The sequence below is a fragment of the Lepeophtheirus salmonis genome, chromosome 14 (assembly GCF_016086655.4).
Source record: "Lepeophtheirus salmonis chromosome 14, UVic_Lsal_1.4, whole genome shotgun sequence".
NCBI classification, from domain to species: domain Eukaryota; kingdom Metazoa; phylum Arthropoda; class Copepoda; order Siphonostomatoida; family Caligidae; genus Lepeophtheirus; species Lepeophtheirus salmonis.
Window position 1 is genome coordinate 43877042 of NC_052144.2, and position 15837 is coordinate 43892878.

A 15837-nucleotide genomic window follows, 5' to 3' on the forward strand; every position below is an offset into this window, starting at 1 on the left:
AAGGAGGAACAATGAACATCTCGAGTAATTTGATCACTATGTATGTATATGATATAAAAGAAAATGTGGCAAGACTATTGCAGCAAGTGTTGCTATCATAAATATGTTTTTTAATGGCTATAAACCTAGGATGTATTCAAGCATTGAAATTTGTCTGTGTTTGATACATGACTGATATGAAAACATCTAATTTCCTAATAAAGAATTACACTTCTTTCTCAAAGAGAGTGTTATATATCCTTTGAGAAACTATTAAAGTACCGCATCTCTCCGAATTAACTCCTACATTCACGTATAGAATATAAATCCCTAAATGAGATACGTCCATTAAAATAGATGATGCATCAAATATTGATAGAAACGGGAAGGTGGAAGTGTCTTATACATGAATATCTTTCCCTAGTTGACTACTCACATCGCATAACAGTTTGTGTGGAAAGAATAAAATTGACAAATCGATGTTTAGCTCCGGGTTGCTCTCCAAAACCGTGATTGCTTGATGAGGCCGTCAATCCAACTAAATACAAATCAAAGAAAAGGAATAATTAATTAAAAAGAGAATAGGGACATTGGATGGGAGCCAGTTCTCCTGCTCACATACCTTTAGCAAGAAATCTCTTCTGATGCAAAACACAAATAGCATTTAGGACGAGTAAACCGGCCTCGAGGAGACTCCAAAAAGTAAAAGCCATTTCAAAATGGAATGTTTCAGTTTGAGGGTGGGGGAAAGGACTGATGACAAATCAAAATGGAAGGAGATTTAGGAGGATCCTTCCTACGACTCACCCCTTGAACCCACAGTGAACACAAATAATTAATTATGGAAAGACCCTTTACTGCAAGATGTTGACTTCTACTCTCATCTGGTAATAATATCTATTTCTACAACGTCAGGACTACATCCATTCTATTCAATTCTCTTCCCTTCGTCCCTTCTCCTTCTTCTCTCTCTCTCTCTCTCTTTCTTACTGCATTACTTCGCTAACACAAAAATATACGCTGTATTTTGGTGTCAGCTGTCGAGGTTTCTCCTTCTTTTCTCTCTAATCAATGTTCTGAACGTTGATTGGTTGAATTATTATCAGCTCCGGTGTAGTCGCAAACAGCTCCAAACAATTGCTCCATAGATAGAAATAATTGGCTAACTACCAACTGATTTTGGGACTTTTTCCCGATTTATTTTCGGAGAAAAGGTTGCGTGCTACAATAAAATAATCTCTTCAAGAGCTTGATTATACATTGACTCACTTAAAGCTACGTCATGCTTCCCCCTTCGGGCACTACAGGAAATCCATCACATATTTTCGTTGTCATAACAACAACATTCATTGCTGGCAATATTTACTCTACAAAAACCTCCAGGGTTCCATTATTATTTAGAAATGTGCCTGCAATACCCGCATTCATATCACAAAATGAGTGACGTGTGAGGTGATTGAGAAGATTCATTAATAGAGGATGAATCCGTGGATGCTTCTATTTCATTTAATTAATAATAGATATTACAAAGAACGGGACTCGCGTCCCTCCTCATGCTAATGGTTAAATGGAGCTTAATGATTTCCCTACTCCAGTCTTCTCATGTTTCTGATCGTTTTATTATTATTATTATTCCTTTCTTCTTCTTTCTAACTGTAGCCTCTACGTCAATATGTTGCAGACGTTAGATACAATATAAAAATTCTAAGCGAGTGAGTGAGTGTATGGACGGGTCATGCGTCTGTAATGGGGAGCTAGGGAGTGAATTGAGTGCGTGCGTTGATTGGAGTGATTGTTTGTGTGTGCCTTCTTTAGTTTTTTTTTCTCTCCCTCGGCCCCCCTCCGTTATTTAAAAAAAAGGGAAAGAAAGAAAGAAGAAAAGGAAGAAAGAAAGAAAGAGAAAGAGAGATCATCTTTTCGACTCCTATCCGTACGTATCCAATCCGTTCCTCTACTCCTTTCGGCGTCTTGCCCTTCTTATGCATAATTTCCCAACATTCGGCTAATAGAATCATTCCTCCTTGGAAAAAGGTGCTTGGGTTTATTTTCCTTCTGATTTATTATCTAACTTTATTCTATTGAGAAAGTTTCTTTCGTCCATCGCCAATAATAAGTAATTGCGAGTGATTCGAATCCTACCCCTTTGTATACATATGCCATGACTATCCCTAAAATGTTGTAGACTGTTTAATTAAACTGTATATGATGTGAATGTATAGCAGCACTGAACACCTGGGACGGACGGATGATGGACTTTTATTCCCATCTTGATTTGTCATGGTTGTGCTTTGAGTCTCTGAAGAGAACCCCTTTTCAATCATTCATTTAGTTCAACAATTTTAGTCCATTGCCACCCCTTAAAATACATTTTAGAACTCTCTAAAATAAGATGCGGAAAAGGAGTGGTGAAAAATAAGTTTTTTTAATTCATTGTATGTTTTGACGAAATTCTAATTTATTTATTTATTTACCATAGGACATTTATCATATTTCTTAGAATCCAGAGTCAACTTCTAAGTCTTATTATTTTCTCTGCGCATCATTCGAGAATGATAATTTAATATTGGGAATTTAATGGTATAATATTATTATTAATAATTATGTCCTCTGTGTTGAATTTATCTCATGATGAATCAACTTGTGATACAGAGTCCTCCACTAAGGATTGTGAACGAAAAGTGTCATCTTCTCCATCTTTGGGCAATGGTCTCAAAATGAGGATTACACGAAATGGGTTTGAAAAGTGTTTCTCCTATTTTAAGGCCTAGTATATTAAGAGTTTCAAATCAATTATTGACAAATTTGTCTGATCAACAATTTGAGTCATGGCTTGGATTTATATTTGTTTAAAAATGAAAAAAAAAAAAAATTTACTGCCTCAAAATACGAGAAAAACTGAAATATCTCTTCCAAGAAAAATAAAGCCAGGTTCGACGAGTTCCTCATCTAGCTCTGCAAATAACTCACGTGCAGCATCACCCTCAAGCTCATGCAACTCAAGAACAGATAGTGATGGAAAAAATGACCTTGTTCATGACTTCATCCTTGCTGCTACTGGGGCTGGGAAGGATCAAGAGAATCCTCTTCAAAATTTAATTTTAAAACAGCAAAATCTAAAGGTAAAAACACATTTATTTGATGTTTGAATTTCTTGTAATAAGTATCATTTCATTTTCTTCTTCTAACAGGAAAACAGTGGAGGTAGCAATGACGATAATTCACGCGAGGGATCTATCTTCAATGGGGATGAAGATGAAAGGTCCAATGAAGCATCCACCATGACAGAACCTGATAAGTTGGGCCCTTGTGAACCAGGAACTGCTGTTAGGCTACAAGGAATCGTCTGGCAAGAAACAGAAAAAGGTATATTACGTTTATTTCTTAATGAAAATATGATTGCCTTCTACTAAATACTTTTTTTGATTTTTTTCAAAAGGATTACTCGTCTTGAATGTTACGTGGAAGGGTAAAACGTACATGGGAACCTTGCTGGATTGTAATAGACAGTCTGAGGCACACAAATGGGGCCCATTAATGTAAATCTAAATTTATAAATACCTATTTATTTACTAATGAAATTTCATTATTTGCAGTGACCCTTCATCGATTAAAGGACGTGGAAGTAAAAGGAATCGTGGTGGACGATCTCGAACTCCTCCGGTTTCAGGCAATGGAAATTCTAAATTATCAAAAAAGAATGGTAAAAATGTTCCTCCTCCAAAAACACTTGAACCAAATCCAACAGCAAATGTCCCATCTAAAGTTAAAAGAAAAGCTGCCATTAATGCATTGTGTGGCTTAAAGAAAACAGAGCCTGATGAGGACGATGACTCAGTGGATGAGTATGATGATGACGAGAATGACTGTAGGGACTGTTTAATTGAGTGCCCCAAGAGTAATTGCTCTAAAAAATTCCGAGATTTAGAAGCTTTAAAATTTCATCTATCATTCGCACATAATGATTTAAAACGGCCTAAGAAGCCCATGGAGTCTCAAATTGTACCTGATGAGGATTCCAATCTTGAGGAGTGTGAGATGACTCCAGCTGAAGAAATTGAATCAAAGTCATGTTCAAATGTTGAAATGCCGGAAAATGTACCAAAAAAACTTGAAAATGGTTCCCAAAAGACATTACCTCCAATGCCTTTGAATACTTTACCTCGACAAGCAAGACTGACATCTTCGACTGGTTCTTCATCTAATAAAGATAGCTGTGAAAGTAATGCTTATTCTGATATTTCAGATGAGGAACCTGAAACGTTTAATTCGGGTATTTCTGACAAGGGTTTACCTACAAATGTGACTCCATCAGTATCTCATAATTCACAAAGGACTTCGACAGTTATACCAAATGTAACCTCTGTACCTACCTCAACAAACAATGGCAACATACTACCACCCAATACAGGGTCAAATGAAAATATTAACTTGATTAGTTCTGTCTCCCATTCTCCTATGCTGCAACCATCAACGTCTCATTTTTCAAGTCCAAGTAACAGTGCCCACAAGGGTAATTTACTTGCTCCAGGATTACCATCCACACCTCCGAATCAGGGCTCTCCTTTTGCATCACAAGCCTTCAGACATTTTGCTATGTTCGGTTCAGCTCATAGTCCTCAAGCAAAACCTCATCAACCATTTGTTGATAAGCATCTCAGTGAATCACATATATTTAATAATCATCACTCACGTAGAATGCTACATCAAATGGATCCTAAATTACCTGCTGAAATGGTTCATCCTGTCAATCGGACATTCTCCATGCCATTGAACGCAATGAATAAAGTTAATTCAGCTGTTGACTTTTCTCATGGAAGTAATCCTAATCAATTTCTTGCAGCGTCTAAGCTTCAAGAACTACAAGAAAAAGCTTTTAGTAGTCTTCATCCAGATATGTCAGCTCCTTCGGCCATCCAGAATTCACCTTCGAATTTTACAATGATGGACCCAGCCAAGCTGGGAAATCCTGGGGTTATGATGAACAAGGGACCCTTGCACAACTTATTTCCTCGAGGCCCACCCTTTATGCATTCCCCTAATATTTTACGTCATGAACACAAACATACACATTTGCATTTACCAGGGATCTCTCCTCTGTCAAACTCTAAAAATGAACCGATGGACACTAATCACTACAGTGGTAATAATTGAATAAATTAAGGAAGTATCATATTTGACGCAAAGATATATTTTAAATTTTCTATCTAATACATATATTATATAGATTTACATATTATTATGATATATGTATGTAAATTATATACGTATACTTAACCATTATACTAAATAATCGTGGATAACGATTTTTATATCCCATACTTCTCCTCCTAGAAATTACCTTTTAGATCTCCTGAATCAAATTAACTTATATTTTTATAACTCAAGCATGAATGTTTATTGTAATTCATTACTATCATTGTAGAGAATCCTAGTATATTTGTAAAATAAAATATCAAGATGTTTTTATATCGACATTTCACTGCTCTCAAGTTAACTTCGGGAAAACTTAAAAGTAATTGTAATAATAATTGAAACTTTGGGTCTGGGATCCTCGAATCGATTATTTCATTTTCTTAATTTATTTTCTCAAGCAAGAAATCATCAAAATTCAGAATATCTAATAAAAACAAATTATGTTTTTATGCGTGTGATTATACCTAAATAATAGTTTAGGGGAAAAATAATTTCGTATTATTTCAATGCTATATAAGAAGTGTTACAATCATCCGATTTAAGTCAAGTATGCCCGTTATGTTTGATAACTTGTTGCCAACGAGGATCCAACTTCATAAAACACTTTTTGTAGGAACCCTTGTCCCTATTGGCAAATAAATAGGACAACCAATTTTTACAGGCCTCTATTGAGGCTAAATTTGTACCCCCAAGCGTGTTGGCCATAGACAGGAACAGGTAGTAGTCACTTAATGCCAGGTCTGGGCTGTAGGGTGAATGCATAAGAACTTCCCATCCGAACTCCCGGAGCTTCTGGTGTGTCATCAAAGGTCTGTGCAGCCTGTCGTTGTCTTGATGAAACAAGATTCCCTTCGAGCTTTTTTTTTTTTTTGTAGCCAGCCTTCTGCAAATGGTTCAAAACGGTGTTTATGATCCTTGTTCAGCTCCTTGGCGATGCTACGACTACTAATATGGCGATATGGGAAAATACGAAATTACTTTTTCCCCAATCTAATATATTCTGCTAGTTCTAGATATTATTTAGAAAATTTCGATGGAGTAACTTATAATTACTCATTTTCTTAATTGTTGAAATGATTACCTATACCTTCTTTTTACACAATCATGTATTCCTTCACAATTTGTACCGTTCCTTAACGTAAGGGGGAATATTATAAGCTCCTCATAATTTGTCAAAACAATGGTCACTCCAATTGTCGGAAAGAGCTAACACACTTTTTTCATTGCAAAATACTATAGAGAACTTCATACCTCTTTCATCCTATCTTCGATTAAAAGTTCTTCTTCTATGTAAAAGGGATGGATTAATGTAATGAAGATTTTGGTCTCAAACTTCATAATTCGTTACATTAAAAAATAAAACACACAATTCTTGCCTTACAAAATATAAACTGTAAATCGTGACTGAGCGCGAGATATTGTTAATTGTATTCTTACATATATAAAACAGGGATTTTTCTAAGCATAGAATCAAGTACTAGATGAAGATGCATAAAACTGAATAACGTTCTTCTTGTTATACAGTTGTGTCATAGAAGTAGGATAATGGATTGATGTAGAAACTACATACATATTATATATACAGGAAGGATGACTGCATTCATTATTAATGTTTGTTGTGTTCCTTTTGAACATGTACATATCACCTCCTGTTTTTTGGCTTCAACATCATTTTGACAGATTTCTATAATATTTTATTCAATAGAGCACTGTTCGAAGAACAGGGGTAAATTACCTCGAATGGGGTAATTTAGTAAACTTTCTGGGTAATGGGAGTGGATATAATTTCCGTGCCATAAAGGAAGACTTTTACTTCCTAATGTTAAAGGGAATAAACATCATGCCACTACAGGGGCATCCGCAAGGGATGACCTATACCCCCCCCCCTATACAAATTAAAGAATTCTTGCTTTATACAAAAAAATTTAATATTTTTTATATTTAAAATTTAATTTAATTTTTCAAATTTTCTTTCTAAAAAAATGAATTTCTCAAATTTTTGAGAATAGCAATGAATTGATTAAATTTTGTTCTAAAAAGTTTAATTTTTTGTTAACAGTTGTGGATTTTTGAATTTTTTTTTCAAAAAATTTAATATAATTTTCCAAAAAAAAAATTATATTTCTGTGAATAACTTTGAAATTTTTCTCCAAAAAATGTAATCTTTGAAAAAAAAATTATCTCATTTTTATACTTCAAATTTTATTAAAAATTTTTTTCCAAAAAATTTATTTTTTGTAAACAGCTGTGAATTTTTGAAAAGTTTTACAAAAAGTTTTTCTTTTTGAAAAAAGCTATAGACTTTTCAAAAAAAAAAAAAAATCTCATGAACAGCTGTGGGCAAGGGTAAAAGAAATACAAGGTTATACCATAACGCGTGTACGACTGATGTTTGACTTCCACCACGCTTTTAATATTGACGTCATAGCAGATGAGAGGTTACGTGTTTCGTCAAAATCTGTTTTTCTTGCCTAGCTATGGGAACGATACATTAAATTGAAAATCCTAGCAATAGTGACGTCCTAAAGTATGATTGGTTGCAATATTTTTCAAAATCTGTCTGCCTTGGCCAGCAATCGATACGATACATCCAGTTGAAAACTCTTGCAGTCACGATTACATGATGGTCTAACCTTTCATTTCTATTAACCTTGGTTAGGTGTAAATTAATTTTATTACAAGTCCTTTTGGGGTAACGCTAAAATAAGTTACCCCACCTCTGCAATAGACGAACATTCACGTATTTCAGTATGAGAAATTGAAGAGTCCATATTTTTCATTTACTGGGAAACCAATATTTAAATTTAATGCATGCGTATACATAAACTCCTTATCTTAAAAGACAATAACACAAGTCTTATAAATTTATATTTTTGTTTCATAATGATAGTACACATTTAAAGAATTGTTTTACATAGTTTTAAAAATCATATCAATATTAATAATCCCCATTAGTGAATAAATCGAACTTTGATATTTTAATATACCAATGATATAAATTTAATATTAATGATTTTTCAATTTTTTGTTTCCATTTAAATGACTTTTTATTGAAAGGTTTTAGAGGAGTAGTTATTTTATACAAAAATATACACAAATTAAATAACAACATTATCAGGGGTGTCCACAGGATTATTTATATCTATTAAATTCCATAGGTATTCACAGAAAATAATGCTTTTTGGAAATAAAAAATGAAACTATTAATTTTAATATTTAATTTTATAGTAAAAAGCTAATTTCCTTAATTCGAGGGTCTTACTGCCACTCAAAGGATGTCATGTTGCCGCACACTCTACATACTGTGAACTTTAAGTGATTTATTCTATATTTCAAGAAATACACATTTATTCGTGAAAGATCAGAAATACATTGATTTTTTCAATGTTAGAAGAGGAAGTTATAATTAAATATTAATTTTCATCTTTGTTGGTTTGTTATAACAGGTGGAAACTTGAAACTTTTACACTTGGAAAGAAAAAATAAAATAGCATGTCTTTCTTTTTTTGATCGTTAGCCAATGTCAAATTGATTTATTCTACAGATAACGACAAGCCTCTTGCTAAAAAAGTTGCAAGTATCGTGAATGAAGTTCGGGTCCATGGAAGCCCTCTCCTCGTCGACGGAGACCTTCATCTCAGCAGTGTTTGGGAGATGGGTGCTTCAGGCCCTCCTCTCCATTTGAAGCCAGAAAGAAAAGTCAAGAGGATTCACATCCCGATTGTATGGTGGCCACATTCTCTTGTCCCAGAATGCGATGCTGTTAGCTATGAAGGTCTGAGTAATTTTAGTAGTATGAGCGGGGGGCCCATCTTGCTGAAAGACGACTTTGCGTTAGGGAAATTTATCTGTACCCGAAGGAGCAGGTTGACCTAGAAAATACCCATCATTAATGCGGATTCCCCAAGGACGGTCTGCATTAATGATGTGCATTTTACCGAGCCCTCCTTCCTCTCTATGGTCTTGTTATAGTCTAGCCACTTCTTAGCATTGTAGATGGTCTTACTAGGCATTCCCGTCAGCCTGGCTACCTCTGTTGGAGTGTGAACCGTAAGAAGAAGAGTTGATGTCATAAGTCTTGAATCTCGCTGCGATGACATTTCTCGTCCGATTTCAAAGATTCAAAAAGCAGCAGGGGATTGAAATACATGGCTACCTTTATAATTACAGACAGTTGTAATATCTCCACACAGAACCTCTCTAACCAATATAATAAAAGTATGTAAGTTTCACGTTTTTACCCGGTAGGTGCTTTGCATTATTTTTTGTCGATGCTGTAGTATAGATAACTAAAAACTTAATATAGGGGGAATCTTCAATGTGTATTTAAGTTTTCACTGAATTAGTTGCATGAATGGAGCTTATGTCATTAAATAATTAAACGCTATATTTTCTCGAATTTCTTGTGAGTGTAAGATCCCGACAAATCCCGGAAAACGAGATAGAAACTAGGGTTTATTTCTACACTCAAGCAATTGATAAATGATAATGCATTTTTAAATCATGAGAGATTATCAACTTTTGATATTATCATCTTCAAATCACCCATACTATGTATTTAAGCTTTATTTCATGACTATCAGATATTATTAAAATCGTTGCTAATTTTTAAGTCACGAACGCTTGTTACCTTATTGTATTCAAATTTTTTAAGAAAATATAATAATCATAATCCATTTTCAGTGGTAATATTTTACCACTCATCGACAAAAAAAAAAAATAGTTGTAAAAATGTTCATTATTTCATCCCCTTTTTCAAAATTCGAATACATTTGCATAAATGTCAATAATTTGTATTTATGTTGGGTACTTTTTTTTTTCTTGGGGCTAGATGAGGTCCTGATATTGACTTCCCTTTACCAAAGGACTAAAGGGACTCGGGTACTTTAAAAATATTCCTTTCCAACACCTATATTCTTTTGTTGCTATTGGTAGTGATGTAAATCCGGTGAATTTTTTGGGAGGCCAGTTTTATTTCTTTTGTAATTGGTAATCAGAAGAATGATTTTTTTTTCCCTTAGCGGTTGTCATTATCATTTAATTCCTGGGTAGTTATATTCAAAACCTGATTCAACATTCGACTGTGCACATAAAAGACGGAGTGAGGATTTATTGCAGAGTTATAAGTGTTAGTTCTTGTTGGACTCAGAGTCGAAATGGGGATCGACATCGGAGTAATCTAGCAAATATCATTGTTTACAAAAATCTGCCGCATTTTAAAGACAACATTACTCCATCAGCTGATGTCTAATCTGTCTGTTTTTGGTGTTAAAATTTTTCCCGAGTCATAGGCTTCAGTTATTGTTTACCACATGTAGCGATAGCATCATTTTAAGTGCCCAAGAAATGTCATTATGTTCAATGAGAGAGATTGTATGCGCGCTGCTAATCAGATTATGCTTAGTGATATCATGAAATTAAGCAATGCTGACATCTCTAGCCTTCTGTCAATGACAGTTAGAACGGTCAGAAGTCTCAGGAAGCAGATGAAGGAGTCATCGGATCCGATGGATGTTGTTGAGAGGAAGAAGAAGGAGGAGAAGAGCACCAGGATTGTCTGGGACGTCACCTTCATCAACAATGTCAGGGACATCATCGACGAGGACCCCCAGCGTTCCATGAGAGTCATGGCAAGTCTGTTGTCAGTGACAGGCCGTGAATGCGGCAGCAGGACTCGGTTCCGGGCCACAAAGCTAAGAGGACGCAAGAATGGTTGAAAAGCAATATTTTTGCGTTCGTACCCTTCTCCTCTTGGCCTCCCTCATCACCGGATTTGAGCCCGTTGGACTACTTTGTCTGGTCTTACGTGGAGAACATGACCAACCGCTCCTTCCATAACACCAAGCAGTCTCTCATCACCTGCATCAAGGAGAAATTCAATGAGATAGAAGCAGCGCAGATCCAAAATGCCTGTTCTCGGTTTCGTAGCCGCATTGAGCGGGGGTTGTCCGCAGACGGCGGCTACATTAAATAGATAGCTGCTCTATATCCTAATAAAGATATTCGTTTTTATTTTATCAATAAATATTATTACATAAGCTTGTAGTTGTTGTTTTTTGAAGTGGCAGATTTTGTCCACTCACTCTGTATATGGAATAGATTTGTATTCTTTTGATTAGCATTTTTAATCAATATAGACACTCTCAGCGGTAATCCAGCTCTCGAGGCGAGGTCAAAAAGCGGTGCAGCTTTTCCAAAGTTACTTTAGGCCTTGTCCACTGCGGCCTTGAGGGAGTTCACGTTAGGGGGGCGACGGACACCTCTCCGGGCAACTTCCGGAGCCATTCTTCTAAATGCATTTTTCGGTTTGATTTCAAATCTAATTTTCTATCAGTGGTGGCACTCAAGAAGCTGTTATATCGTCCAGTGACAAGCAGACGTAGTCATATTTCGTTTCCTCTTGTGTTATGCCACTGACGAGAAACTGGCATTCAGTTTGAGCAAACCATAACGAAGGTCGTTTGGTATAAAACGTCGGAAGTTTAACGGACAGTGCACGGACGATTTGTGTTGTTTTGTTGTCCATCTCCATCCTCGATATTCTAACGTTCGGGGTCACCAATTTAGGGATATCTTTACTACTCGAAAAGTATATTCTAATATCTCATATTTAAGGGTGATAATTTTGGTAAGAATAGAAAAGCGTGCGAGGAGAAGAGAAGAAATACTTATGGCATCATTGATTAAATAATATACATCTTCTTCTGTCAATCATGAACGTTATCATTCCCGCCTTTATTATTCAATATTAATATAATAATATTAGATGGGGATAGTCGATATAGAACTGAATAAAATGCCTAAAATAACGTCGCCTTCTGTCTGGATTTCTGAAAATGGAGGCCTAGGAATTTGGAAAATACTTACCGGATGAGAAACAGATGGTTTGTCGGATTTGTCGATATAAATGTGCCTTTAGTCCCCTGTCTAGAATTACACGCCACTCATTATCCTCATCTCATATCAAGAGCATGGATATTCATCTATAAAATCAATTTAACGATGAATACATCAAGTCAGACTTTAACTTTGATCTCACAACGATGCTTATTGCATGTGATATAACCTTATCCATTGCTAACCATCTACGTTCAAAAAATTTATGGAGAAATACAAGGGTAAACATATCCCTTCCCGAGGAACCATCATTAAATTAATGGAGGATGTTGTTACTGATGTCATTTATAGAAATACATATAAAAATGTTTTGAGTCATCCACACCAAATGACGATCAAGTTATCAGTAAAAAGTATTTACGAATATCGAAATGGAACTCTGAATTTTGTACTATCTCACAGTAAGTATTCAATTTTTTTAAAATCTAACCATAAAATATGATTCTATTTTAGCTAAACATATCAAGAATTATGTTACACAACTGAGTAAAGGGCAAAAACAACTGCTTAAATGGTCACAACAACAGGGGTAGTAGCTTTGGATGGTTTGCAACTAGTTTATCTGAGACTACTTACTTCGCTTTAAGACTTGGGTATGATAATTAGGTTTTCCAATATTACATAGTTAATAAATATTACTTTTTTATCACTTAAGGCTTAGCTATGGTTGATGGGCTCCAAGAAATGGTGTTCAGAAAACTCATAAAAGGCAAAAACAACTGTTTAAATGGTCACAATAACGAGGGTAGTTACATTGGGTGTTGCATTATAATTAACAATTGTGTATATCCTTCATAATAATAGTATGTTATATAAGCATACCTAAATAACGGGGAAAAATCTTTTTTGATGCTCTTAATAGGGAGTAATATCGCCGGACATTACTACATAATTAGCTTTTGCTCTAAATCTTTACGATTAATTTATTTCTAACCTTTTCTTATTAATATATTTATTGTCTAATTTTATGATTTTGACATTTACTTTATTATTAATAATTAGTTAGATCTCATCGGTAGAGATATATCTATCCTGTGCACAATTGTATATAGCAACTTCCACATGAAGAAGAGGGGTCATTATTTTTTTAATTAAACTCCACGTCTCGCTTGTGTATTGCAACCTAAAGTTATGACATATTTAACTGAATTCCGATGTTAGAACAAGAAAAAATTATCTGGATCAATCTATTATTTCAATATTCTGTATTTATAATTTATTATTATTAATAGTTATATGATTTTAATTGTTTAATTTTGTATGTTTAACTTAAATGTTTAATGGTTTATTTTTTAGTATGTAGATTATATATAATTAAAGCCATCTTTTTTAAACTTTGAGCTTCAAATATATTTCAAATACTCTCCTTTGTCGTTTCATTAGCTATTATTCTGAGAATAAGGTTCATAATGAATTACAATTTCACGGAGTGTGACGTTTTCAAATCTACTGTAACGGATAAAAACTTCGAAGTCAATTATACTTAGTATATCTTCATTAAACATTTTGCTAATAAATACATTCGTTATACCCTCAATAATCATAATAAAGCAGGCAGATGATAATCACATCAGTATTTTAAACAATGATACCATATGTCTTTCCCCCCTCTCCTTGCACGCGTTTTTCTCTACAATATTATCAACTATACTCATATTATCGACTTATATATATATACATACGATTACTTATTCTTTATCTGTACAGAGGGCGCTACATAAAAAGTTCGTCACAGTAGGATGCTGAGTTTTGGAAATACAGTGGTTTGACATTTTATCATTTTTTTGAAATTTTATATGACATAGATTAAACTTTATGCAAATAGTCTAAATTTGAGAACACGAAACAACAATATGCAATAAAGATTATACATTAGAAACGTTGTGAATGTGTATTTCTTTTGTATATTTTGGTTGGATTCTCTTGATACAGCAACCAACTCTTGGTGTGAATCTCTTGGTGAAAACGCTCCCCATGTTCATCACTCACTCGACAAGTTCTTTATAAGCATCCAAGAATAGTTTAGATTTTGAAGCAAGACATTGGGAAGCATTTGTGCTATTTGGTTTTTCCTTCTTACAGGAAGCAGAGTTCAGATGAGGAAAAATGAATTAGTGTGGCTGTCAGTAATTTTAAAGCTTTTATGACTCAACAGCTCACAAAAGATAGGGTAATTGACCGAAGAAATTTAAGGAATATCTTAATCTTGGCTGCAGCTAGATACACCACTTTATCCCTGAGGATTTCCCAATTGCAAGACTCATTATGGAACTATACCACTGAATTAATTAGACATTTTCCAAGGATATCATTTCGATATGAATGTCTTAGGATGATTATTCGGGTATATAAGAAGTATAGAAAAGAAAATACGGATATAGTCGGATTTTTCTTTTAATGTTTTATTTATTTGAATTGTTTTGTTGTTGTTTTTTTATGTTAAGTACATTGGGTGTCAGTATTTGATTATGCGAAACGTCGTCTTTATTAGCTTAATTATTTGATTGTTTTGAGTTTTTAGGTCTTTTAGAAGGAAATTCATTTTATAACATAATTGTAAAGGATGTTACAAACAGTAATTTCCATTTATGTGTTGATTTTTAGTTATGCACATCTAAATATTTGCAAAAAAAGACCTTGTAGTTGAGAAAAAAAAATCAAAATGTTAATTCAAAAATTATTTCAAATATTAAATGTTTTGGAAAAAGTTTCAAATAGTAGATTTTTTAGTAAAAATAACCAAAAATACATTGACTATTCTCAGGAAATGAAATTGTTTGAAAAATAATTTCAAAAATTCAAAAAATTATTTTTTTGGAAAAAATTTCCTGAAAAATTAACTTTTTACAACAACTATGAACTTTTGGAATTATTTTCCAAAGAATTTAATTTTCTGAGAAAAATTAATTTAAAAAATTAAATTTTTCGGGATATTTTTTTCAAAAATCTACTTTTGTTCCCAAAAAGTTATCTTTATGTGGAAAAAAATTTCAAATCTCAAATTTTTCGGAGAAAAATTACCAAAATCTATAGCTATTCAAAGAGAAAATTAATTTTTTTTCCAAAAAAATTAAAGTAAATTTGAAATATAAAATTTTTAGTAAAAAATTAAAATTCCTTTTTTTTTTAGGGAGGGGGCGTAACAGATCCTCCATCCAACCCCTGTGAACGCCTCTATTTGCTTTTCTTCCAAAGGTACTCAAAGGCATGTAAGAGTGAATAGAAAAATGAAAAAAAAGGTTATATCGATATTTTAGACGAAAATTTGAAATCCTCCGCAAAAAGCTTAAACCTTTGTTGTCAGATGTTATTCTAACAGGACAATGACCTAAAACATTCCATCATATATGCATTCTCATGCCTTCAAAGGAGTAAGATTAAGGTTTTGGACTGGTGTTTTCTTCAATCCAGACCTCAATCCTTGGAGTTAGTTAAAAGAATGGGTTCATGCCAGAAAACCCAAAATTATTCCAGAACTAGAGTCATTTAGATTTGAATAGTGGCGAAATATTTCTTCTACATCTTGTTTGAACTTAATTGTAAATAATAATACAAGATTCAGCGTAGTTATCATAAATAAATTTTACATAATTGACTACTAATGAAAGAGGTGCCAATACTTTTGGCATATATTTTTTTAAATTTTATTATTGCCTCAAAAATGAAAAAGTATAAATTTTCCTGTTAATTAAAGGAGACAAAGTTTAGATAATTAATCAATCATTAGATCAATAAACATTTTATCCTAACGTGTTTTTTTTTATGTGG

At 33.7% G+C, this 15837-nt stretch overlaps 1 protein-coding gene and 2 long non-coding RNA genes across 10 annotated transcripts; 2 read left to right on the top strand and 1 right to left on the bottom strand.

Annotated features, from left to right (window-relative positions):
• Nucleotides 1-356: 356 nt before the first annotated feature.
• On the top strand, nucleotides 357-5451 carry LOC121129939 (uncharacterized). 8 transcript variants are annotated; one of them, XM_040725650.2, is made up of 7 exons: nucleotides 1690-1909; nucleotides 2456-2556; nucleotides 2629-2722; nucleotides 2894-3098; nucleotides 3168-3342; nucleotides 3416-3515; nucleotides 3573-5451. In XM_040725650.2, the coding sequence occupies exons 3-7, from the start codon at nucleotides 2694-2696 to the stop codon at nucleotides 5128-5130; spliced, it is 2067 nt and encodes a 688-aa protein (XP_040581584.1). In that variant the 5' UTR covers nucleotides 1690-1909; nucleotides 2456-2556; nucleotides 2629-2693; the 3' UTR covers nucleotides 5131-5451. The 8 variants fall into 8 exon arrangements, with proteins under 8 accessions (XP_040581581.1, XP_040581583.1, XP_040581584.1 ...); XM_040725651.2 differs by having other exon boundaries at nucleotides 2629-2713; XM_040725652.2 differs by having other exon boundaries at nucleotides 2629-2713; nucleotides 2904-3098.
• A 3051-nt stretch (nucleotides 5452-8502) lies between these two features.
• Nucleotides 8503-9410, bottom strand: LOC121129906 (uncharacterized). The gene is made up of 2 exons (XR_005868564.2): nucleotides 9111-9410; nucleotides 8503-9044 (listed from the first exon to the last, which is right to left on the bottom strand). It is a non-coding gene; the product is annotated as an uncharacterized lncRNA (long non-coding RNA).
• Nucleotides 9411-10005: 595 nt separating this feature from the next.
• Nucleotides 10006-12778, top strand: LOC139907249 (uncharacterized). Its single transcript, XR_011783698.1, has 3 exons — nucleotides 10006-12470; nucleotides 12523-12662; nucleotides 12725-12778. It is a non-coding gene; the product is annotated as an uncharacterized lncRNA (long non-coding RNA).
• Nucleotides 12779-15837: the final 3059 nt, after the last annotated feature.

Bases quoted from the DNA above. Each gene is read 5' to 3' on its own strand.
- LOC121129939 (XM_040725647.2), top strand. From the start codon at position 2,580: ATGTCCTCTGTGTTGAATTTATCTCATGATGAATCAACTTGTGATACA. The intron at 3,343-3,415 runs GTATATTACGTT...TTTTTTCAAAAG, and splicing joins CTGGCAAGAAACAGAAAAAG to GATTACTCGTCTTGAATGTT. The intron at 3,516-3,572 runs GTAAATCTAAAT...CATTATTTGCAG, and splicing joins CACAAATGGGGCCCATTAAT to TGACCCTTCATCGATTAAAG.